Here is a 24,462-nt window from a genome sequence, read left to right as displayed (position 1 = left end):
TTATTTCAGAAACAGCTATAGTTCGTTCAAAAATTGACTTCATGTTCCGAACTTGCCGAATTGTAGATTGTCAGATTTTGTAAAAGTGTTCAGTTGTATTGTACGAAGAAACCACACGCTTATAGTACTTTACGCTAAATACAACAGCAGAGCTTACATCATATCTCGTTCACTGTACTATCTGGTGAAAAAAGTTCTTAGCCCTTTCTCGTAATTTTTTTCACTATTTTTCCATACATATACTAAATTATTTTTAAACAATTCCGAGAAAAATTCTGTATCACTTTTGAAAAACATTAAACTATATTGATAATTTCAGTGATTTTAAGAATCATGTAATTAAGATACTCCTACAAAGTTTCTAGTAATGATTATAATTTGTCGCAGATTTTTTTCACAAAAACTGAGGAACTGTCAGGATTCGTCCTCTGATTAAATATGTTATAATTTCTGAAAATTTTGAAAACACTTTTTCCTAGGGTGATTATAAAACTAAAAAATCGCTGTAAATACTTACATTTCCATTAGTCACATACCCTACAAATACCGGAACAATGAGTCCTGGTATTGTAGCGAAGGTATTTGTGATTGCTACCAAAGTTCCCGCAAAGTTTGGCGCAATGTCAACGTGGTTCGAAAGAAAACCACAAAACATTCCACCTATACATGTTACCCCGACGGTTAAGTAGAACACTGCCAAGCCTCGATTGCATCCAACGTAAGATACGCAGATCAAACACACCATCGGAATGAATGACGCTAAAAAATAAAAGTTTCATCAAAAAATGACATGAATCAAGTTAGCTCTTTTACCAATTTTACCAACGTCAAAATCAACGAATTAAACGTGAATCACTTGTTTTCGTCAAGTGATTTCTGGTAATAAAATCGGGAGGCTCTAAAAATATAATAAATGTGCAAGCGAATTTGTTAATAATTTGACGAATGTTCAATTAATACTCACCAATTAGAGTGGCAATTTTTCTCGAGACAGTAGCTGAGATCCATTTCTTGCCCTGCATAATTGTCAGAATTTTACTCAGAACCATTGTGAAGAGCCACATGCACAGGTATGGCATTGCGGTAAGAAGACCGTTCTGAAAAATAGACGTGTTAAAAAAAACGATAGATCATAGCAATGCTGTGAAATTTCATGAATTGATATCAGACGAAAATGAACCACATTTTTCGACAAGTATTGAATATTCATTTTGAGAAAATTTTTACCTCACTCATTTTGAATTGCAGAATATCGCTCATGAAGATCGGTAATTCGATCAACAGCATGTACCACCCGAAGTTACTACAAACGTGTGCAATTAAAATAGCCCAAAATGGTGGCGACATCAAAATCTTCATCACGGGTACCGGTGGTTTCTGGAAAATCAAAAAATCAAAATATTCAAGTTCAGAACGCTACAAATTCTATTATATTTACATTCAGAATTGAACTTACCGGGGTATTTTCTGTGTTGCTTTGACTTTTTCCCAGCGAGTTCGCAATGAGTTCTTTTTCTTCCCGTGTAATAAACCTCGTTTGCTGTTGCGGAGAATCTTGTACTAAAAATGCCCAGCCGAAGCACCAGATTAAGGATAAAGCTCCTTCCACGTAAAATACCGATTCCCAACCAAGTTGGTCAGCAAGTACACCAGACAGTGCTGTTGAGATTACTGTGCCTAGTGATGTGCCTGTAAATGGCGAAAATTTAATTAAGATTTGGTAAACTGTAATGCTTACTCTGGCGAAAATTACTTTCACATATTTTTACCAATTTCTGACGGTATCTCTTCTTTTTTTTTATCATAAGAATCTTTGCCAAATTCCAATAATAACTAAGATTTTTGTATAAATTCCAGTTTATATAGAATGCAGGAAATTAATTTGGGCTAACTTGCAAAGACTTTCACATTGCTTCAAAATTTTTCGAAAGTTTTCGTAATTCTATCTTTACTGGAAATATTTTTTTACAGATATGTCTAGATCCTTAAAACTGCTTTGCAAAAATTAATTTCAACTGCTTCTAAAAATTTCCAAATTCTCACAGAAACCATCCTAGTTTTCCATGATGCGGTACCATAAAAAAATGCGCAGAAATACGAAAACTGATTTTTTTACATTTTCGATAAAAAAATAGGAATTCTAAAAGAATCGCATGTTTTTTTACCTCGAAATCAGACTTATTTTTGGAATTTTGGCTATATTTTTTGCAGCAAATTTAAGACAAAAACAAAAATATTTAGTTTTTACTGCATTAAAAAAAATCCCCCGAAGATATTAATATAAAATAATGAGATAATTAATGTTTATGTTGCCACAATGGTAGTCAGAGAATTTTATCATAGATTTCCACTCTTAATCTAGAATGTAATTACAGTCTATGGGAATTGTCTAATTTTCTCGTCAGGCTAATGTGGCGTCGGAATGAGTAATCAGCTGATCATTTTAGGGGAAACAAAAATCGAGGCATGGAAGACGTTGTGCAAGCTATTGGACTTTCATTTTGCGATACTTAGTGGATGTGGACTAAAATCTGCGATAAAAAACTACTTTTATATTTAAATGCGGCGCAGTTAGTGATGTTTACTACCAACAGATGGTATTTTCTGACTATCAGGATCCTAGAAATGTGGAGCCAATTTGAGCACTGATATTTTTATTTCGAACACTTGCGGTTATTATACGAATATCGAGGCCAACGCGCGCATAATGACGCATCTATTTTATGTGCAGCGCATTACAGCTACCACTTTATTACCTGCATAAACGATTGAAGACAAAATGCTTCTCTCGTTAGGCGGTGCCCATTTAGCAATCATGACATGCATCGCTGGAAAGGTGACACCCTGAAATAATAAGGCACAGTTTAGTCAGTGATTCTCCACTGGAACATGTCACGGATTGGAACGACAAAATTTTAAATTTTACAGCAACGTTCAATCGCTTTTCTATTCTTACTGACATTTACAAGTCACTTGTTGGAATTAACCATGATGCATCGAAACATGCTTTTGGTTTTTGAATTTCGGTCAAGACATGTCACGACAACTGGCAATATAAATGCCTTATAATAATGATGGCAGGGAAGACGTATTAGATTACATGCAGTAATTACTGTAGCACATATTGTAAAACTCACCCCTCCAAGACCTTGAGCAATCCGCATCAATATCAAAACGGAATAGTGAAGATTTGCCGCCACCGGTGACAAAATGGCCGCCACGGCGTTTAACATTACCGATCCATTCATCACCCATCTTGCCGAGAAGAGTTCAGCCACCCGACCACCTGGAAGTTGTGACACCAAGTAGCCCAAAAAGTAGGATGCCAAAATGAGACCCTGTGTCGATTTGTCCCATTGGAAGGGGCCATCCTGTGTACATTCAAGAAACAGTTTCAATTCACAATCAGTCACCCGATAAAGACGCGTTCATTTCAAGACATATCTCATCGAAGATGATTTTTTTTTTTTAATTAAGAGGTAGGTATTGGGAACCTTGATGCGAGCATGGTTGAAGAAATATGGCGTCGTATTGAGCAATCAGCTGATTATTTCAGGCGAGTTTAACAATTATCAAGCCACAAAAGACGCCATGCAAGCTTCTGAACTTTAATTTTGTGACATAAAGTCAATAATGCGATAAGAAATCACAAGGTAGCGTATTATGAATTTGAAGATCCCCATGAAAAATCTTTAAATAAGATGAACGCGGATGCATCGAGTTAAAATCTAAATCAATTGCAATTATGGCTGAAGTTTTTAGTCAAGTTTGGAAAACATTGGACATAACTGAATTCAATCAATGCCAAAAATCATCATATGGCTGAAACTGATGCACAGATGTCTGCAGTCTAAGTATTCTAATTTGATTCAAGTACTACTTTATTAAACCATTAAAGTCTACCTCAAATAAGATTATAAGAGAATTGCATTTTGTTTGTTTCGATCACTGGTAACATGTAATGGACGGGAAAAGTGAAGCAAAAACAAAAATTATAATACACCGATTTAAAATACGGAATTTACAATTCTGGTCGCGTTGCCTCCGCCTCCTTCGTGAACGCACACAGATACATGTTTCTCAGCATCACTTGTTTTATTTTCCTGAGATTCGATGAACGTATGATTCACCATGGCCCCCATGGCCAAACTAAGGTTTACTTTGAATCCGTAAACTATGGCCAGTCCCATAGACCCAGTAATAGCCATCAGGTATCGGGCCGGCAGAAGAACTTTTTTCCCCCCACCATTATCTGCAAAAATTTTAGACTGATTACCTCGATACAAAGACGATTAATTTCGAGCTTTGTACTCATTTAAGTGGAAAGCGATGCGATTTTAGTTGTTTAAAACGTTGTTTTTGCCGCAAAAAATGCGATCGGTGCATGTCCAGAATAATGGAATAAACAAAACAAGTTCATGAAATCTATATGCAGAATGGGGTCAGCCTCTGTTGATCTAAAGTAAGTGCGAACGAATGTTACGCCGAGTTTGTTTGTCGCTCATTTTTATAGCGTGGTGTGTGCCAAGTTATTCTGATCAGAGTTACGCAGAGGTCGGCTTAATATGGGCTCGGTTCATCCACGCAGTGTATTGATATTTATTTTATTTTATATCAACTTCAAGTTGAAACTAAATCCAATTTCGCAAATAGTAATATTTTTCTTTAATTGCAATCTAATCGTTTTATATCTATACACAGAAATTTATTTATTTATTTATTTTGAACGAATGCGGTCTTCTGGGTTCAATGATCTCAAAAGCTTGCGTAAACTGACTTTCGCAACCTTGTAGCGTTAAACGTGTAACATGTGTTTGAAACTTTGTTTCTTTTCGTTAATACGGGTACTTATGGTATTCGTGGCAAATGTCTCAGTCTGTATTTGAACAAGTGCATGAAAAATCTTTTTCTACTCTTCTGATCAATGAATCAAAATCAAAATTTTTTCTTAACCAAAGTTATTGATTCAATCTTTGAAGATATGGGAAACAAATATTCTGAAATACTTAAAAAAAAAAAAAAAACAAGGCTGAATTTGGTAACTTTAACGTAACGAAACACCATGGAATAAATCGTTGTACAATTTCAGAAGGACTCTCAAAGAGTTGGCTTTTCAAAATATGAACATCTTTTCTTTGTTGCGATATACTAGGTGAATTTCAGACAATCCTCAGGATGCGAAGCCACGATTTTCCTCAGCATGTGTCGTTAAAGTAACGTTACTAACTTCAACTTCATAAAAAAAAAAAAATGTTGTTCTCTTGAAATTCATTTGAAATTTCGTGCCAATATCTGAGATCTGTTTATATAATATGAAATCTTTGAAGGTATTTACGTCACGTGACAACAATCGGGATATATTGACAATTAATCAGAGTTTATAAACTTTTGCTAACTTCGTTCGAGTTTTCAGAATTATTCAGAATTATATCAACAAATAGTCGGGAAAATTTTTACCCTAAGAAAATGATCTCATTGACGGAACGTGTGGGAAACAATTTTACACTATAAAACAAACGATGATGTGTTAAATAAATTCTTTAGGAATGCTCAGGACGAAGTTATTGAGTCGTGATCAGGGATTCGTAATTAGTTTATTAAGTAACCGGTATAAATGTGCGCGAACAATTTTTTCCACTCTGTGAGCGATAAGATAAAATAAAAACGTAGTAATAGTGGGTCATATGTTGCGATAATAAGCATAGGTCAAGTATGTGAGTAAGCAATAACTAATATTTGTAACGTTATTTATACGGTTCTGTTCGTCGCACATGCTACTTGTTGAATTTTCGAACCAAAACAATTATCACAGTTACCCCAATATGTCCACGCGATTAACTCTGTACACCTTCGTGAAAAATTTAAGCAAATGAATTACATTAACCATAAGAATAGATGTTAACACATGAGTTGATGAAAAATATTCTCAGAAACTTCTTATCATTGTATTCATAAATTTTCCTCAACCATATTTTCGGGCAGTTTTGTGAAAAATTTTGTATTATTTGTAAAAAGTTTGAGTTATTTTAGATATTATTTGAAGGATTGGCAAAAATTGTAGATTGTTTCTGGAAATAGCTCGTATTCTTTGAAAACTTCGTTTTTTTGAAACTCCGAAAAATTCTTCCGATTTTATGAGTATTTCTCACCAGATTGACCGATCTTAGTTGATATCGAAACAATTTCTAGACAAAAGTCATACTTTTTGAAAGACTACGAGCTCTGATGTTTCTGCATATTTTGTGACAATATCGCGTTACGAAAAGCTAGATCAACTAATGGGAATGAATTTCTGAATGTTTTTGTTCAGATTAGGTTTAATTAAAGTGATCAACTCGTGAAACATGATGCAGAAAGTTCCTCATAGTCCAATTATTCAGGGTTCAAACATTTGACATCATAGATCCTGATCAAATGGCACGGTGAAAATCAGTGAAAGTCGCGCTAAGGTCACGTGAGGAAGATGCAGATATTGCTGGAGGTCAGAGGGGCGAATTGTCGAAATTGGGCGGAGGCGCCAAGGTCGATCAAAGTTAAAGCCGCAAGCGGCGTGGGTTCAAAGTTCTCCTTAACGCACCGTAATGTCAACCAAGGTCAAAGGGTTTGTAAGGCTCACAATTTCTGAGAAAAAAAAACGAAAATCATTTGTTTTTTTTATTTCTCATTACCTTTTTCCAAATCTTGAACACATTCACCAAATGAAGAAATTTTCGACTGAATAACTCCGGAATTCGATGCTTCGGACAAATTTTTGGAAATCTCCCACCTTTTACAGAATTCTTCAGAGATGCTTAACGTAAAGATGTTGAAGTATAAAAATCCGCTTCAGAGTTTTACAGAATAATTGTTATTTTTTATGCTTATTTTGTATAATTTATGTAAATCCATTCCTCGAATGATGTTCAATTTTGCTCGAAATGTTACACTGAAATTATCCGACTGCATTCTGAAAATTCCCGATTCACAGAACTTTTCGTAATTTTCCAGCAAACTTTAGAGAAAATAATTAAACACACGTGTTTCATTCCATACGAGGAGAAGAATTTTTTAAAACGAATTGTTATTTTTCACTGATCCGGCAAGGTTAGCCAAGGTTAAATTCTCCATGAATGGTTCCCCAGGGGAAAGAGAAGTCGATAATTTAGACTGGTAGCACATTTTGTCATTATGCCGAATGAAATATCTTCTGTAAATATTCTTCTCGTAAATATTGACACTGCGTTCTAGATATCCTCGCTGGCACGTGGGTCAGCTGTCAGGTTCGTAACATCGAGTAGCATAAATTTTTCTACCCAAGGACACGCAAGGTTAAAGTTTTTGTAGCGTATAATAAATGAAATATATATCGACTTCATTCATTTTCAAATTCGAATATAATCATCGCCTTTCTCTAGGAATTCAATTTAACTTTTGTATTCGAAACGGATGTATTTTTTTTTAATTTTTTTTTTATGCTTCCCGCGCTACCGAATGCTGATGGAATAAGTAAGCCCATATCCCGAGATGATCATTCTCATATCAATTACTTTTATATCAGGTATATTGCGATGTACGACTTGTCGAAATGATTGATGACATTGCCACGAGTTTAATATAACTTAGTCTTCGGTATGTTTGCTCGCATTTCAAAACAATGGCCATCGGCACCATACACGTATAATTGTTAAACTTTTCTATATGCACACAAAAGTTATTTCAAATTTTTAAAAGCGATTCCGTATAAGAAAAATTGGCGGGAAATTTGGATCTTTCGAAAACACAAGAGCAAAGAATAAAAGGTTGCATTTTCCGGAAGCAACAGTTAATCGGGCATTGACCCCCACAATCGTGACAAACCGGAGTTCCAGTCTTCCTTTCACCTGCACAGAATATCTATGTCCTGCCATTTGACGCCCTTGACGTGACATTGAGGTGAATTTTCCTGCGACTTATTACTCATCATCAACTTATAAATAACAACTTACCGATTCGATCAGTTCCCACTGCCATACTTGATTTACTTTTTTAACTAAGCCACTGTTTATATCCTCCAATGAATAAAAAGAAAAAAAAATTTCTTGCCCGGCGGTGAAAACTAATACAAATTCACCATGAAGCCAGAATAATGAGTGACAGGCATCGACGGCATTTAGCTGTCATTAATTATTTTATCATAAAAATATATTTTGACAGAATATGGAACAATGAAATACGACACGTGGCTTTTGAATATTGTATTGATATTCGTTACTCCTCCTTATTATCGTTGACAATTTCAATGACTTTTCGGTAAAAAGCCAAGGAGTGAACAGAGTGCTCAATATCGCAATTACAATTTTTCAAACACGACCCGATCCGCTGGCTCGTTTTCGCGCGCTGAGAAACTTGCAGTAAGCTTCGAGAACGTGGAGCTTTCAAGGATTGATGGAACGTACTGAGGCGCCGGTCGAATCTCGCCGCCTGGTGCTATCTATAAACGCACGTACACATCGACCCACTCTTATACTTTCGTTGAACTCGATGAGGAACACGGCGAGCTTCGGGCAGTTTCGCGGAACTTGCGCAGAATGTGGCATCGATTTATACGTAATTCTCTTTTCCACAGTGATGCCCAGTTCGCAATTAATACGGGACATCCGAACATGGGAGTAAAAACGTGGCGCATAAAACCTGACGTTAACAAAATGCGGCTGCCGAACAGCGACATATTTAATTTTAAAATACAGACTTCTCTTCTCCAGTTTTTTGTGCATTCGTTCCTTGTTAAAAAAAAATAAAGTCTTCACAGCTTTCACTAAGTTCTCGGCGCTTTTGTGTACATACCGGTATTTTCAACAAGCCTGTTTCCAATATTTACGCAGCGTTCGGAAAATGGACTAAACCGCTGTAAATGTATACTTGCAGCTGATTCTCAATTGATTTGAGGTTACGGCACGTATTGTACTGTTTAATTGAATTTGCCATTTTTCAATAATGTTTTTAACTTACAATTAGCTTCTACATTCAAGATCAATTTATGAAACGTACAAGTTCCTAAAATTTTAAGTTGACTTATCACTGAGGAGATGAAAAGCTCATAAGATACTATGTGGTGAGTCTCTCGATAAAACAGGAACGTTTGATATCTGCTTCACCCTAAAACTAGCAAGTCTCACGAGCCTTGCATTTTAAAGCCGTAGATACAGATTTCACGGTTTTTTAACTATGACAACTGTATATCTTCACAAGTCTTTTACCGTTCTAAATAAGTTCAAAGTTCAAAAACGAAAGCACCGATTCTTCTTAGACTATGAAGTCAACTCGCTATCTACCAAACTATTTTACTAATGTAATTTGTTTTTCATATATTTTTAGTTAGAAAATACAAATAAGATTCGTTGTTCGTTAATATAATTAATTACAAATTATAACCAGGTGATCCTCAATACTGGCAGGAGATATATGAGGCATTCCACGCCAAGTCAACCATCGTTGTTATATTTCAAAAAATCATAAGTAAAACAAATTTAATCAAAGAAAATCTGAAAAATTTCAGGGTCTCGACTGTTTTGTAGTTGAAACAATACATACAAATTTATGAAAAACATAAAATATGGTGAGTGTCTGATGTTGGTTGAATTAGCGTGGAATATCCTGTATATATTAGAAAAATTTTCACTTCATTAAAAACGTTATAAAAACGATGAGTGCAGAATTAAGTGAAGTTGTGAACCACTGTGGGATCCTGGCATTTCGCGCTTACATGCCTCTTCTCACGTAAAACACTGAACCACATGCTAAATGAACATCACGTACATACACAACGTACAACTTACTACGTACACTTTCAGATGCAGGAAATCAGTTGCCGGTGTGATAAGCACCTAAACCACAAGGATATGTACTAAAACTCGAGCCTTTGCAATAAATACATTCTTTTGCGTTTATAATAAATATCAGATTATTTCTGAAAATTAACCTATATAAACTATAATTTCTCCTAAAATCACGGAATAATGCGCCAACTAACCGTAAAAAACGATTTCGCAGATTCTTGAAACGTGAAAACGAAGGATTAAGAGAAAACGCAGACTTTTTAAAATTGTAAAATATTCAAAACTATTTTTACTTCTTTTACGAAATTCACTTTATTGTCGATGGTTCAAAAACGTTTGGCAAAATCTTCGATCATATCCAATTCTCAAATGTAATTCGAATTTTGAGGACTTATTGAAAATGTATTTCGAAATAATCTAAGTTTTTGGGACTACTGGAACAATTCTTTAGAGTTCGTAAATGACGGGTTTATTCTGCGTAACGTTGCGCCACTGTTCAAATAAGTTACGTGTATTTCGTCAATCAGTAACTCAGGTCTCGACTATCTGATGCAATACCAAGTTATGATCGTGTCACATCTGGAGGGGGCACCAGCAGGAATAATTAGCTGAACTTTCCGTGTAAGAATTTTTAATAGGCAACTTATAATATTCTTTTTCAATCACACTATGTAGTTTTACGGGTTTTTTATCCGTAAATCCGTTTTATTCTTCAGTGATCTCTCGAAAACGAGTTATAGAAAAATATTTTTAATCAAAAGATAAAAAAAAAAGATACGGGCAATTGCAGGCGTTAAATTATCAAAAAAACAGTTGCAATACTGCATATTATAACTTTAAGGGCATGCAATAGTTTTTCTTTGCCGGTTTTTTATGTACAGTGTTTCGTTTCATTGACAAACCAATGAACGGTATCGATTAAAACTTGATCGGTAAATTATCGGGGTGGTATGGAACGGTGGAAAGTATCTCACTTGCAAGTAAAAGTAGAGCAGTTCACATGAAATCAGCCACGAAGTTAGGAAGTGAGAGAACGAGATAGAGGACACATACGACTCCCTATCCTCGGTCTCCTCTTTGTACGAATCTTCGTACCCTCACTCCTGTATACCCGAACACAATAGCCACTGGCCAGCGAAGAAATGCAAACATCTTTTATGCAACGCACGAATGCGAAGTGCTACTTCTTGTGCCTGCAGAGAGAAGCGTAAGTGGCGCTGTACACGCAGGGATAGAATAAAAATGCCGCGCATGCGCAAATCGGTTGTATTTTACTTTGCGCACTAGTGCTTTTCACTACATCCGCGCATCGCTCGCATGCTGTCAAGGTAGAATTATAGATAACCTTCAAACGATTGAATCATTTTTATACGTTGTGAAGTTTTTGGGAAAACAAAATTGTTAATTTTTTTGTCTTGCTTTTTCGTTATCTCAGAGACTAAAAAAACGAAATTACTGCGCCTCGCACAGCACTTCGGAGTCGAAGACTATTTTGCAAATTTGACATATACAGTAAACGAACGACTATAAACGAACATAACTATGGAATAAGACTGATTTAGCCAAAATCTGCAAGAAATATCTTAAAGCCGATGCTTCAAGTTCTGAAATAATTCTTTTACTATTCTTTACGTACACTTTTCGCGAAATTACGCAATTTTGGAATCACATGTTTTATCACCTAATGATAATCCGTGGCCCGGTAATTATTGTGAGCTGTGTATATATTACCGTTGAAGTTTGGGAGAATCCGCCGGCAGATAGGCAACTGAAGTTACCTCTGGGGTACTTGTTGCATTTAAAATGTAACATCGGTTGCCTACCTGCCGGCGAAGCCTCGTCCGCATTGTTAACCCTCAAGGAATCCTCTAAGTATAAATCTACTAATCTACAGAATAACTAGCTTATTAGTATTAGTAACTAGTTATTCTATACATCAACGAGCCGTATCAGTCAAAGTACAGATTGCTGCAAATTTTATTATATTTCAATCAGTCATTGCATACTTATCGAATACAACTTTCCTCACAACTAATTGCAGTATTGAAAACAGGAAAGATATATAAAACTGGTTAAAGCGACTGAATATTTGAATCTACTATCCTCCGGTATAATCTCTGTAGAAAATCTCCTATATTGTATTAGTATGAAGTAGTAAATACCTACTTTGATTGACTTGTTTTTGGTCTATAGAAGGCTATCATTGGAGCGTGCATTCCGACGCTGACTCGTCAAAGAATGGAATAAATATTTATTTTAAACCTAATGGTTACCTCTTCGTTCTCCTGTACAATAACTGGTTAAAGTAGGTATACACAATGCATTCATTTCACACTTTAACTATATTATAATTTATTCTATAGAATAACGAGTTGGTTAACTAGTAGAATAACTAGTTTAATGCCTAGTTATTCTATACAATAACGAATCGTATAATTTACTGGCGACACATGCCTGTATCAATTTGTTATAAACTAAATTGATATTTTAACAAAACGAAAGCTGTTGCTGTTTCTTTTCTCACTGCCTCGATAATTTTATACGTCGCACGTTGTGGTGTAAATATATTATGTGTGCATTGTATAAATTTCAAGTATCTAGGTCAACTCATCAACGGCCAATGTCATTTCAAACGTTACAATCGAAGTGAGCTGAAATATTGAAATGAACTTGCATTAGCACAATTGAAAACATAAAATGCTTTGACACAGATATTTTTTAAGAAGGTTTAAGATCAACGATTCTTCTTCGTAAATTGTATCTCTTTGATATACGTCTTGAAGATGTATTCATCAAAGTTACATATTTTTATATAAAGAATAGTATCGAAATTATAAGCATGAGTCTAGATATCGATTGTTCGTTTATAATCGATGAACTATTTTATTCAAGATTATTCTCTACAATATTCCACTGAGAAACTTTTTTCCCGATTTGTTGATATCGTTGAGTAGTTAATTTTTCAAGATTTCACTGATATTGATTTTGATCAATGAATATTAATACTGAATTGACTGTTGAGTAAAAAAAATCTGTTTCGGTCAATTTGTTAAAAATCTTTTTCTAGTGAAGCAGAATGAATTTATTTTTTTGAATGAATTTGCGATCCCCAAGACCGTTTTTCTTTTTTGCCATGACACACTTTCTACGTTTAATTTGCAATATTTATATTAAGCAAACAACTCTCGATTGTTCCTAGAAATGATTAGGGTTTGAACCACTTGCAGGGTCAAACTTCAGATGCAAAAAGTATGAGCAAGGGTGAACCGGTCGTAAAGAGGAGACTAATCAAGAATAAATTGATTTACGAGTTGTACTTGAAGTAAAGAATCACCTATGATGGGCCACAAAATAGATTTAGGTACGTTCAAAATATCAGCACGTATCAATTTGCATATAAAGCGAGACATCGGTTCTGAAACGGAAGTAATTCATTTGTGTCAATTTGTGATCAATTACTTATCATTAACTTATTTTTTTTTTTTTTGCTCACATTAGAAATTTCGATCATACTCTGCTGTTATTTGCACGAAAATATTCTCAATGCTAATTTTCTTGAAAAAAGTTCTAACGCGATCAAGTTGATTTGTTTGAGTAAAGATTGAAAAATTTTGTTTAGCAAACGTCGTCTTCGGTTTACTTGGTAAAAACTTTGGAGTTTTCAGCATTAAATGGCCAAAAGTAACGGTTCTATACATATAATTGAAAGGTCAGTAAACTGAAACCTGATTTAATCTTCCACGATAAATTGTGAATTCCCGCAACGTACGACATAATACCTACAACTGGCCAACGCTAATTCCTCACCTACGAATTTCAACTCAGAGATCTTATGCGTATGTAAATTTTGCTATTAACCAGCTACCTACACGTTCGACTCATTAGTCGCTTAGAAGTTTACAGCAGAAAGAATTTTCGCAAGAATATTCAATTACTTTTTTTTTTTTACCATTCGTAATAATTCATCGAATTTGCCGGTGCAAAATTATTCTTCATACTTTCAAAGAAAAATCGCTTTTACAAGTCCAGTAAAAGTCTGAAGAAAAAAGATTTTCCGAAAGGTTGGTTTTACTGCAAATTTCTGTCCTGCGTTGGGATTTTTTTTTTTTTTTTTGCGGATTATAATTTCCCATCTATGTTTAGTCGAATAAAATCTGAAATAATTCGCCGAAAGTCTTTTCGATTACAAGCTTCGGGCAAGACTGTCATAATGATCGAGAAAAAAAAAATTTCGATCGTCATTCAAAATAACTTGGAGTTTTTTGTAAGACGTAACTTTTAATACTCTTTTCCACGAATCTTTGACCCAAGATGGAAAGAAATATGTTGTGACATTGTTCAATACCGCATTTCGTTTGAATAGGTAATTTTTGGAAAAAATACTACTCAAGAACAATTTGGGATGAAAAATTTTAAAAAAATCCCGAATCCATCTTTTCGATAGGATAGAATAGTATTGAAAAAAGTGAAGCGGATCAAAAATTCGTCTTCAAAATCTTATCCGATTTCAAAAGTGATGTCCTATAGTTGTAGAACCTTTGAAAAATCTTAAAAAGTCTTCAAATAAGTTAAAATTGAATATTAGACTAAAACATAAGAATGTATAATAAAATTGGTAAAATATGTTCGCACACATTTACAGTTGACATAAAAGTAGAAATATTTTTTCATCATGGCGCAGAGATGTACATGTGAAATATTCCGTTCGTTACAAACCAAATAATAATGACAAATCGAGATTACTGTGTAAAAAATGTAATTAGTCATAGAGTTGCTAGAAAATTCTGGTAAAATTAGTGTTGTTAAAATAATGGTTTAGACATTTTAGAAATCCAAGAAAGTATGGTACAAGAAACTATTTAGAATTTTCCAATTACTGCAGGTAAGAAACTCATTCTCCTTTCGTACTCAGAACTCAATATTTCGATTAAGATTGAAAAACGACGATAGTCAAGGACTGTACATTAACCACAAATAGAAATTTCTCCCGGTGTACCGATTGACTGATTGTGAATGCATGCACCTTGTGTCCGTATCTCGCATATATGCGATAGTGGGGAGTCGTTGATCGTGAGACATCTTACAGTCACTGTCTGAGGCCTCGATTAGGCGACGGTGTGAAATATGTCCGGCAGTTAGTCGTAACTTAATTGTCGTCGAGAGTGGCGTAACAAGATCGTCTCTTCTATCTGCTGTCTCTGACGTAACAAAATAGAAGTCCACAACCTCGGTCGCAGGATTAGACGCCATGCATCGCGGCGCTTTCGTTGTTTTACTCATCTATGCGTCTCGAATTGGTACGTCAAGGCTCAACTGCAAAGGATTTTTTTTTCAAAGAGTCGTTTACCACGCAATCAATATTTACAGAAAAACTTTGCCAATTTACAAACAAATATTTAAATAAAAACGGGTAAACTTCTACGAGCAGTTGTTTGTTTTTTTTTCTTGAATGAATAACCGCGTGAACTTGTGTTAAGTTTTAGGTCCGAAAGAAAATTCGAATTCGATTCTATACGAATTATGGGACAATGACTTACATTCTCTCACATCAACTTTGTCACCAGTCATTGTCACATAATTCGTATATAATCCAACTCGCGTTTTGTTTCGGACCGCAAACAAGTTAGCCGAAATGGAAAGACATTAATGAACATTACTGACGACTCTAGAATTATGGTCATGTATATTTCGTTTTTCTTTTATTTTGGTAACATTGTTTGACACCGCATTATACTTTTGTATCCAGCTTCTTTTGAGTCGTCTTCTCGAAGGTATCGTGATAAATACAATTCAAAATTTACGTATTCGTGACGTGTAGTTTTATCAATTTAAACAATCGTTTTAAACGTTGTTACTCGTATACTATCGGCAAACGATTTTTCGGTACAGTTGTATTTCGCTTTACGTCGAATCAGCTTCAAAAACAGCTGTTAGGAAAGTTTCTAGCTCGAACGGTTCGAAAGATATAGCAAACAAAGATTTGAGCTTGAACAGAGTGGTCGTTTCGATTTTTGCTTTTTTTGTTATTCTTTAATCAAATTTGCTAACATGGGAATTTTTTATGCTATCCAGATACACGTCTGAAAAATTGTACATTTTTCAGTAAACTTTAAAGCGTCGCTCTTGGAGAACTAAATATTTATCATACTTCTCGACAAAAATTCGATGGAAAAATCATAGAAAATGACCAATCTCGATATTTTTCTTCCGCATCTTAGATTTTTGGCAACATGAATCTAGTCGGGTCGACAAACGGCAAAAAGTGCAAAAATTTGAAATAATTCAGAAAACGTCTTTTCAACTAAGCAGAAAAAATTCTGAAGAATGACTCAAAAGGAGAGTACCACACCTCCGGAACACACATTCTGCTGAAACTTCTGTAGATTTTTTTTTGCCCAAAAATGTAGAGCTTCTGATGTGTAGTATTATCCATATAAGCATTTTTCACCCCGATTGAAAATAATTATATAAGCAGTTTAATGAGCGGAATGCTCTAACAAACGAAACCTGTTGTGCACTTTTGCCGAAATATTGTTTTTTCTTCACTCGGTGCGCAGAATTCGATTTTGCGTACCCAAACGAGTGCGCAAAATAGTACATTCCTAGAATAATACGGGAATTCAGTCGAAATATCTGGTTACTCGACAATAAAAGATATTTCGATTCAATTCCCGCACTACTGTAGGAATGTAGTATTTTGCGCACTCAATTGGGTGCGTAAAATCGATTTTTTCCCACTCCGCTATGAAAAATAGTATTGCACAACTCGTACGGGAATGACCCATTTTGCGCACTAGTTGCGCAATATACTATTCATTGTCTTCTCTTGAAGTTTCGGTGACAGGTTCTCACAGATTCAACTGCGAATATTCGACAATCTGATTTACTGTAAACTCTGGAACTACACATCAGAATCATCTATTGATCCAGAGAAGCATCCTTAAAAGTTTCAGCAGAACCTGTGAATTGGATGTCCGAACGTCACCTTGTGAGTTCATCTATGAGATCAACATTTCAGACAAATTAAGGCTTGTGTTTTTATTTTGATTCTTGGCAGGCGTACCGGTTGAAACACACCCGGTTATTTCTTCAAGCAAAGAAAATACCCGTATCTCCGAGGATGTCGCGGCTCAGAGATTGTCTCTACTTCGAGAGCAAATGAATATCTACGGAATTGATGCTTACATAATTACTACGGCAGACGTTCATCAGGTAACGTTTAGCTCCGCTACCGCTGCACATTATTCTGAAAGACTCTGCATTTTGACAGCTCAGCCAAATTTCACTGAAATTCTGTCAGTTGGTGTGAGAAAGTTCGAATTTTCTCAATGTTTCAGTGTTTTTTTTTTTGTTTTTAATCAGCCGTCCGAAGTAAAATTTAAGGTAAAATCAAGTTCGAAATTTTTCAAAAAAGTACTACTCTTTTCGAAAACTGTATTTTGCAATTTCTAAGTCTTGCCATGTTTGCGGTTTTCGGGTTTCCGCGGAATCGCTGTAAAATTTTACACACTTCGCGTGAAACTCAAAAATAGTCTAAGACTTCGTATTTCAATGTCATTTGGATCAAATTTTTCTTTGCTTTCAGTCAAGTCAATGCCTGAGATCAGATTATTAATCGAAAAATGTTGCCGACCCGGTTATTTCATTCTCAGCAAAAATTCGTGGGTTTAAAATATTTCGTGCTCCGTGGAAACAACGGTTTAATTAGGTTCAATTTTACCAACTTTAATAACAGTTTCTGAATCCTTGATTAACCGTTTTTATTTGGACTCTGAGTCTATGCGAATTATCCATTGTTTAGTTCGTCGCGCCCACAATTCAGACACCTTCCTTCGATCGGTGGCGTAATAAATCTATCACGATAAGATGTCTTTCGATTAACGTTGGGATTACCAGGTTCAACTCAGCTGATAACGATTTATGCTGCATGTACGACAAATTGATCATTTGAAATGACCGGTGCTAGCTCTAGAATTAAAATCGCAGGTCGAAAACCTTGTGCAGGAATTTGAGAGTGTCACTTTCTTATACTCGTGTGTCTAAAAGTAAATTTCTGGATTTTCATTAATACTAGAACCAAAGAAGATTACAATGTTCTTTGTCATTGCCAAGCTATGGTCCTTCTAAATATCAGAATCCGTAAAAAACAAATGACAGATGCACGAAAATGTAAAATGTAAAATTTGAGAACACTTTCGTTCCAGAAAAAATATCGTTTTCTCTCAGAGACGTCTGATTATGACACTTTTCAAAACCATGAAACTTCTATAAAAAAAAAATTGTTGACTTATCTAATTTTCAAAATGTATGTATTTCGGTTCGAAAATGTATAGCTCGATTTAAATAAGACGATTTAAATAGAACTTTCCATCATTTGGACAGTAAATATATACCCGCATTATTTTACCTATTGCTTCAGATTAATTTCCAAGTCAACAACGACCTAAATATGTTCACTACTATACTATCATCTGTAACCTTGACCTGGAAAGAATTACAGTAAACCTATAAAATGTGCCGTGAAACAATTATGCTGGGCTGCAATCGTTGACGTCAAATATTTTTACGCATGGCGCTAACGAACCGAGATTAATTTAGTCAGTCCAATAAAAAGAACATGAAAATCGTGAACAATCGACTAGTCGTCAGTTTGTGTCTAGCACATCAGATTTTATGTGATTTCAAAATGTATCAGAGTATCCAATTTAAACAGATTTCATATGTCTTGAGTAGATTTTATATGATTTAGAAGATTTTGATGTTAAATTATTTGAGAAGATCAAACGTCACGGGGTTTCAAAGAACGTCAAAAACGCCAAAATACTTCTTGGATGCCAAATGATTTCAAACAATTTTACACATTTTCTAAAAAATTCAGAGATTCAAAAAGATTTCACGTGATTTTAAAAATTCTCACGTGGTTCTCAAAGATTTTTTTGCAGATTGTGTAAAAGGTCAAAAATTTCACAAAGTTTTAACGAACTGATTTCTAATAATTTCGTAAGATATCACGAGTAGTGCGTACAAACTTTCAAGAATAATCAAGCCCCCGCAAGGTCGGACGTTCTAAACGTTTTCAGTTACAAGTCACCCGAGACAACTGACCTAATTAATAATTGTTCTCCATGAGGTAAAATCCGGAACGTCGGTGAAAAAATACTTGAGAAAAGAATTTGACATCATTGGGGTTTCAATCTTTAGGGTTATTCGAAGTACGAAAATGATCTCTAAGTTATCGCCGTGAGTAGAGATTTAAAATAAAAAAAAATGTTTTAAGCGAATGAAATTTTACAGAGTGAGTATATAGCGAACCGAGACATGCGTAGAAGTTGGATTAGCGGGTACACCGGAAGCGCAGGAACTGCTGTCGTAACGTTGAATGAAGCAGCTCTGTGGACAGACAGTCGTTACTACGAACAGGCCACCCTGCAACTCTCCGACGATTGGGTGTTGATGAAGAGCGGCCTGACCTCTGTAAAAACCGCTATCCACCTATAAATAATCCCGCTGTAATTAACTTTTCGTATTACATTACAACCGTACAATTTTCAGACACCCAGTCTTCAAGTTTGGCTCACCACTGTTCTTGCAGCAAACACAACAGTCGGAACTGATCCCGAAATAACGACCTATTCCCAATGGACCACATGGAATGCGGTGCTCGGTGAGATCCGATATATGCAGTTTTGTTTTGAAATTAATTATGCTGATGCGATGGGTTTACCGGTGGCATGTGAATGATACGATCCAATGTGGAAGTTCGGGAAAGATTTTTTCAGAGTCTTATTCGCCAGGGAAGGCATCGCAGTCCTTAATCCCATGGTTATGCCAATACAGTGAGGTTAGGGTGAACAGGGAAGGTTGAGTGTACGCACGTTACACATGCACAGATTTTAAATGAGCTAAAGCAGAGCAACGCGTGCCACAAATTGCTACCAACCTAACGTACACAAAGATCTATCGGAATGCCGATTGTTCGTGAACGGCTTAACGGACGTCTCGCAAGAGGCTAGAAATCATTTCGTTTAAATAGGTTGGCGGCAGTGCGTATCACGCGTTGAGATCCGTTCAACAGTGTAAAATCGACCTTTCTTGTTCACCACAAATTCACAGTATGGCGTCGTGCCCAACGATCAGCTGATCGTTTTAGGCAAATTTCTTGAACATCAAGGAACACAATTTATCGTGCAAGCTGTTGGACTTTCATTTTGCGATATTTAATTGATATGGAGTAAAGTACGAGCGGAACAAACACTTATATTATTAAATACGACGGCCATGACAGTCAATGTATCATATTTATTGCGAAAAAAATGGCGATTCCTGAAATTAGGGATGCCAATGAGTACATAGTGAAATGGAATTGACATCAAGTATTCCAGAATTGATGATTAGTTCAGAATAGATAATTAGTAACGATTTTGACTCAGTTTCCATTCTTGAAATGTACACATAGTATAACACGATCACCTGCTTTTTATTCCACGTATTAGCTGAAGCGTCATCATTATAGTGCCATATTTTTTAGCCTGATTTATAGTTAGTCCATCTTTATTCAACTATTATATGAAACGAAAAGAAGTGAATTCATTTCTTAGACATTGACGCTTTGCAGCTGCCAGCAACATAAGTTTATTGGCTGTAGAGGATAATTTGATCGACATTATTTGGACGGATCAACCTGACTATCCAATGGATGCAATTTTCGATCATCCCATAGAATTCGCTGGTTTGTAAAATTAAAATTGAATATAGAAGTAAGGTTTGATTCAAAAGAAACGCAAGAAAAATACAAACATTTTTTCTGGTTTTTCCCAGGTTTGTCACGGGAAGAAAAGCTCGCGAATGCGAGGATTGCCATGGCGGAAGCCGACGTCGATCTCTACGTGATAACGGCTTTGGACGAGGTCGCGTGGCTGACGAACCTTCGAGGATCCGATATTCCAAATACTCCGGTATTTCGCAGCTATCTCCTAATCACGAATGAAACCGCCACCATTTACATTCCATCACCAGAGACCAGACTCAACGAAACTCTGATTGAGGATTTAACTGGGGCTGAGAATTCCAGCTTTGCGTAATATACGATTACATACATAAGAATCTTCACCTTAAATGCAATTATTATGAAAAGTTTCATAACTTCTTCGTCGTCGAAGTTTGAAGCGTTTCCGAAACATGTTTTTACAAGGGTCGGTGAAAGTAAAATTTGAGATTAGTGCGACTGTGGCTTAAAAAAGTTACAGCCTTGGGCTAAAAGGTACAATCCTTAGAAAAAATGCTATCTTGGGTGCATTTTTTAAAACGTCATTCCTTTGATTGTGAAAACGAATGAAACAACACCCCTAGTTTGTAACAGAAATTATTCCAAGCAAATCCATTTAACGCAATCAAATATATATGTATCAATGATTTCGGGAAAGGTTTTAGAACTAGAATGTTTAAAATGACCCAACTTGTTCACTGACCAGATCCTCACAAATTGTGTGCAGAACATTTTGGAAATTTTACATTGTAGCGTATTTATAATGCACAAATGAAATTCTTGACGAACATCTGTTGTACTCTACTTAAACAAATCAATGTTTAAACACTCTGGTGATAATCGATGATGTAAATTTTCTCAAGCGGTCTTTACGTTGAACGAAGTCAACTCAGAGGCTGAAGAAACAGATCAAAAACATACGATTTTAATCATTTCGAACGTTCGAATTATAAAAATTTCTCAAATTCTTGATATCTCAAGTTTATGTCAGTCGACTTTGACCAGAATCATTTGTATTGCGCATCATTATCATTAGCGCAAATAACTCCACCAGATATTTGTGAAACGAGTTTTTCATTTTTTCCAATTTCTGATTGCGATGGTACATCTCATCCCACCTTTAAAATGAAACATTGACATGGTGTGCCAATGTATACTAATTTACTAATTTATAAATAATTTAACTAGGATCGCCGATTACGAGAACATATGGGAGGACTTAGAAATTGCCGGAGAATTGGCCACGGCCATTTTACTGCCTTCACCGTACAGCTACGCTTTGGGAATAAGTTACCGAGTTTACACAACGGTTCGTAATAATGTTACAACCAGGCGGCGTCCTTCGTCGTTGACCAAATCGATCAGACAGTCTTGTTAATAATTAAAAATTTTCATGCCGAAGGTTCCCTCAAGTAAAGTCAAATCTGCAACCTCACCTGTGTTGCTGGTTAAGGATCGGAAGACCGAGGTCGAGGCGAATGGAATGCGAAATGCGCACATCAAGGACGCCGTGGCGCTGTGTCAGTTTCTCTACATCCTCGAGGAAGCGGTAACATTGTCATAATATTGAATGTCCTTACTCTCGTCTTTCGAGTTTCTAGAAATTTCTTCGATGATCTATGCTTGGCCTTTTTTTCTTTGCACAGATAAATAACGGTGAGGAGTACGACGAGCTTCGTGCTGTTGAAGAACTAAGCGCCCTTCGAGCTGCTCAGGCGTACAACTTCGGTGACAGCTTCGACACCATCGCTGGATACGCGGCCAATTCCGCACTGCCTCATTATACTCCAACAAACGAAACCAATGTTGTCATTGGCACCAACAGCACCTTCATGTTGGACTCCGGAGGACAATATTACGGTAAGCAATTTTATTACCGCCCCAAATGCCGTTTGTGTAACATTGCAATTTGGAAAATATAACTCACAAGTAGGTCCAAAAACGATTTAGTTTTATCCCGGTAGTTTCGTGACACTCGGAGTACGGATTAATTGTAATTTTTTACTGCGAATAACGACAAAAAATAAAAATATTTCAAACAAAATACCAGAATTTTGCAGTCGTCATAAACTGACACCCAACCTAAGTTGGCCTCACAGTGACTCGTGTAAACGGAATTTCTGTTGCACATTGCATTTTACGAGTATTCCATAATACAATTGCACTTTCAAAGATGTTCATTCAACCACCCGTATGCTTTTAATAATTTGGAAGACGTCATCCGGTGGCAATAGGCATCCCGTTGGCCGTCATATTTAACAGTAAAAGTTGTTTTTTAACACAAATTTTAATCGAAATTGACGTAATATCACAAGATGAAAGCACAATAGTCTGCACGGGATTCTGTGTACCCCGACGTTTGTCAAATTTGCTCAAAAGGATCAGCTGATCAGTACTTTAGACGCCATGTTGCAGATGGAACAACCGATGTAACTAGATCAATGCATTATGGCACACCGACGGAAGAGCAGCGAGACACTTACACGGCACTTCTGGCTGGCTGCATAGATTTGGCTAGACTAATATTTCCAGTTGGCCAAAGTTACTCTACGACCGATCTTCTGATGCGGTCACAGCTTTACAGACTTGGAAGGAATTATGGTCATGGCAGCACGCATGGCGTTGGCTATTTCTTGTCGGTTCACGAAGGTTTGCCCATACCTATGTTTTACTTAGTTTCTGCATACATACTGGGGTATTTCGTGAAAATGTGATACCAGCAATTCAACATAGGGTAAACCCACCTGCAGTTATGCAATTTGAAATTGTTGATCGGTAAAACGTATTCTCCGTTGCCGAAATGTAGACTGAATTGCACGAACGCAGGCAGGTTTCGGAAAATGTACTCCGAATTGCGTACTACTTGAGTAAATTGAAAATAGAAAAAGAAAATAACTGGTTTTCAAAATCGAATAATTCTCATATCATGGATAATTATGTGTTGACATGATACGCAAATAATTGATTTTGAAAATCGAAAAATCAAACATTACTACAGTTGGTGACAAATTCCCTATTCATAGCTTGGAACGCCACTTATGACGTTAACTTCTTCGGATCCCAAGAACCTGGTTATTACCAGGAAGGATCCTGGGGAATGCGACTCGAAAATTTAGTCGTCGTAGTGCCGGCGAATACGACGGTAAGTGCGAGAATTTAAAAAATATTGCCGACATCTGACGAATGATGTAACTTGAAGATTAGAAACCTCGGTAATAACCTTTGAAAATCCGATCGTGATTAAAACGTTATAATTCAGAATCAAATGAAAATTGTTAAAAATATTGAATTCAAGGCGAATTGTTTTATGACGCAATACAGTAAACTTAATTATTCTAAGGAGACTATAAATTAATTTGGCTCATAGATTCATCATATCTTTACAGTATGATCCAGAAGAAACGTTTCTGACATTTGAAACCGTCACGTTGGTTCCCTACGCCAGGAACTTAATTGACGAGACCAAACTATCCGACGATCAGGTAAATGTTATAATTGTCGCAGAAAAAATTACTGAAAAAAGTTCGAAATTGAACACTAAAATTCTGTCGTTTATACCGATGAAAGTCCCAAATCACCATCATAAATTGTCAAAGAAATTTCATTTTGGAAAAAAGTTTCGGCTCACTAACTGAGATTTTAACTCAACTGACTAGTGTAATTTATTGTCACTTGCAGCTGTCATGGCTGAACGAGTATCACGCTACAGTGAGGCTGAAAGTGGGTGCCGAGCTTCTGCGACAAGGGCACAACGCGACTTATGACTGGCTGGTTGAACAGACGAAACCAATTACAAGACCGAGAAACGTTTATCGAAGGTTTAATTTTGTTGCTCTTCCGTAAACCGCCAATTACAAAATCGATAATAAATTGAGATATTCTGTCAAATGAAACCGATTTCAC

The 24,462-nt window shown here is 36.0% G+C and overlaps 3 protein-coding genes across 11 annotated transcripts in view; 2 read left to right on the top strand and 1 right to left on the bottom strand.

Annotated features, from left to right (window-relative positions):
• The window catches only part of LOC107217841 (5-methylcytosine rRNA methyltransferase NSUN4), a 6,839-nt gene extending 6,050 nt beyond the window's left edge, over positions 1–789 (top strand). Inside the window, exon 10 of the mRNA XM_015655519.2 lies at positions 10–789. The gene's annotated coding sequence lies outside the window, so the exon portion shown is untranslated. The remainder of the gene's footprint in view (positions 1–9) is intronic.
• Positions 1–10,832, bottom strand: part of LOC107217842 (sialin) — a 13,943-nt gene extending 3,111 nt beyond the window's left edge. Inside the window, exons 1-8 of one of the 3 annotated variants that reach the window (XM_015655520.2) lie at positions 10,769–10,832; positions 4,026–4,252; positions 3,138–3,371; positions 2,757–2,844; positions 1,457–1,689; positions 1,228–1,377; positions 965–1,097; positions 518–759 (exon numbers count right to left, since the gene is read on the bottom strand). In XM_015655520.2, coding sequence (XP_015511006.2) covers positions 518–759; positions 965–1,097; positions 1,228–1,377; positions 1,457–1,689; positions 2,757–2,844; positions 3,138–3,371; positions 4,026–4,208 — 1,263 coding nt within the window. In that variant the 5' untranslated portion in view covers positions 4,209–4,252; positions 10,769–10,832. Of the gene's footprint in view, positions 1–517; positions 760–964; positions 1,098–1,227; positions 1,378–1,456; positions 1,690–2,756; positions 2,845–3,137; positions 3,372–4,025; positions 4,253–7,964; positions 8,456–10,087; positions 10,227–10,768 lie in introns of those variants that run through there. The other 2 variants (XM_046730238.1, XM_046730237.1) reach the window with 2 other exon arrangements.
• LOC107217857 (xaa-Pro aminopeptidase 1) lies at positions 8,547–24,447 on the top strand. 7 transcript variants are annotated; one of them, XM_046730231.1, is made up of 14 exons: positions 11,988–12,099; positions 13,022–13,155; positions 16,852–17,006; positions 19,089–19,268; positions 19,347–19,458; positions 20,410–20,523; positions 20,613–20,871; positions 21,748–21,868; positions 21,962–22,108; positions 22,206–22,419; positions 22,975–23,208; positions 23,583–23,701; positions 23,946–24,041; positions 24,238–24,447. In XM_046730231.1, exons 2-14 carry the CDS (start codon positions 13,131–13,133, stop codon positions 24,400–24,402), a joined length of 1,941 nt encoding a protein of 646 aa, XP_046586187.1. In that variant the 5' UTR covers positions 11,988–12,099; positions 13,022–13,130; the 3' UTR covers positions 24,403–24,447. The 7 variants fall into 7 exon arrangements, with proteins under 7 accessions (XP_046586191.1, XP_046586189.1, XP_046586190.1 ...); XM_046730232.1 differs by lacking the exon at positions 16,852–17,006; XM_015655540.2 differs by lacking the exons at positions 11,988–12,099; positions 13,022–13,155 and adding an exon at positions 14,889–15,091.
• The last annotated feature ends 15 nt before the right edge of the window (positions 24,448–24,462 follow it).

Source organism: Neodiprion lecontei, chromosome 2 (assembly GCF_021901455.1).
Source record: "Neodiprion lecontei isolate iyNeoLeco1 chromosome 2, iyNeoLeco1.1, whole genome shotgun sequence".
Lineage (NCBI taxonomy): Eukaryota > Metazoa > Arthropoda > Insecta > Hymenoptera > Diprionidae > Neodiprion > Neodiprion lecontei.
This window is presented reverse-complemented; position numbering and strand designations above follow the sequence as displayed.

Coding starts and splice junctions, on each gene's coding strand:
- LOC107217857 (XM_015655540.2), top strand. CDS start 15,043: ATGCATCGCGGCGCTTTCGTTGTTTTACTCATCTATGCGTCTCGAATT. Junction 23,702..23,945: donor TAGTGCCGGCGAATACGACG/GTAAGTGCGAGA, acceptor ATATCTTTACAG/TATGATCCAGAAGAAACGTT. Junction 24,042..24,237: donor CCAAACTATCCGACGATCAG/GTAAATGTTATA, acceptor TGTCACTTGCAG/CTGTCATGGCTGAACGAGTA.